This window comes from Echinops telfairi, unplaced genomic scaffold (assembly GCF_000313985.2).
Source record: "Echinops telfairi isolate 266 unplaced genomic scaffold, ASM31398v2 ScPeMD7_23;HRSCAF=83, whole genome shotgun sequence".
Taxonomy (NCBI): domain Eukaryota; kingdom Metazoa; phylum Chordata; class Mammalia; order Afrosoricida; family Tenrecidae; genus Echinops; species Echinops telfairi.
This window is the reverse complement of record NW_022103920.1, coordinates 7,584,847-7,585,757: the sequence shown is the minus strand read 5'-3', so window position 1 is coordinate 7,585,757 and position 911 is coordinate 7,584,847. Positions and strand designations below refer to the sequence as shown.

The window sequence follows — 911 nt, the reverse complement described above, 5'->3', positions numbered from 1 at the left end:
TAACTCCCAAACCTCAGTGAATTTATATATATATGTGTGTGTGTGTGTGTGTGCACGTCCCCCCTCCGAGTCTGGGTTTGGATTTTGGGGTGCAATCTCAGGAACCTCCCCCCACGTACATTGTGTGTGTGTGTGTGTGTGTGTGTGTGTGTGTGTGTGCGTGCACCTCACCCCCTCCGAGCCTCCCCCCATGCACGCACACGCATGCACGTCCCCCCCTCAACATCATTACCCTTGTGAGTGGCCGGACACGCCACAGCCCACCATGGTCCGCAGGAAGACAAACCAGCCGTAGGAGGGCGAGAAGGAGGTCAGCAGGGAGAAGTAGGCACCCGAGGGAGGGTCAGCCCAGAGATGGGCAGGGAGCTGCCGCACAGCGGGCGCACAGACACACCGCAGGGCTGGGCTGGCTGTCAGCCGGGCAGCATTTTGCGCAGAAACGCACAGTGGTCTTCTCTCTGGAGAGGACATCTCTGCCCAAGCCACTCTCGTCAGGATAGCAAGGGAACACGGGCACTTGGGGACACAGCACCAAGGCAGAGGGGCAGAGGGGATGTGAGCCCTGGTGGTTGGGAGATAGAGCAGCAGGTGGGCTTCTTGCTGGAGAGGCCTCAAGAGTGGGAGGGAAAGCCGCTGCTTCAGACAGACCCCGGAGTCCCAGCTAAATACCCACGCCACTGGGCCCGGGGCAGTCAGCCTGAGCTGGCAAGGTAGATGCACAGTGGCTTCCAGGTCCTGCGCCATCCTCACAATGGCCATTATGTCATGCCTGCTGTTGCGGCCATGGTGTCCATCCGTCTCTTCCAGGGCCCTCCCATGCTGCCCCTCCACGTTAGCAAGCGTGATGTCCTTCTGCAGGGACTGGTCTCTCCTGACCTGAGTCTATGCTAATGGCGGTGGAACCTTCTGGA

The 911-nt window shown here is 59.9% G+C and overlaps 1 protein-coding gene across 1 annotated transcript in view; it reads right to left on the bottom strand.

Annotated features, from left to right (window-relative positions):
* Nucleotides 1–911, bottom strand: part of SVOPL (SVOP like) — a 50,802-nt gene that overhangs the window by 30,946 nt on the left and 18,945 nt on the right. Inside the window, exon 7 of the mRNA XM_030885272.2 lies at nt 233–366. Coding sequence (XP_030741132.2) covers nt 233–366 — 134 coding nt within the window. The remainder of the gene's footprint in view (nt 1–232; nt 367–911) is intronic.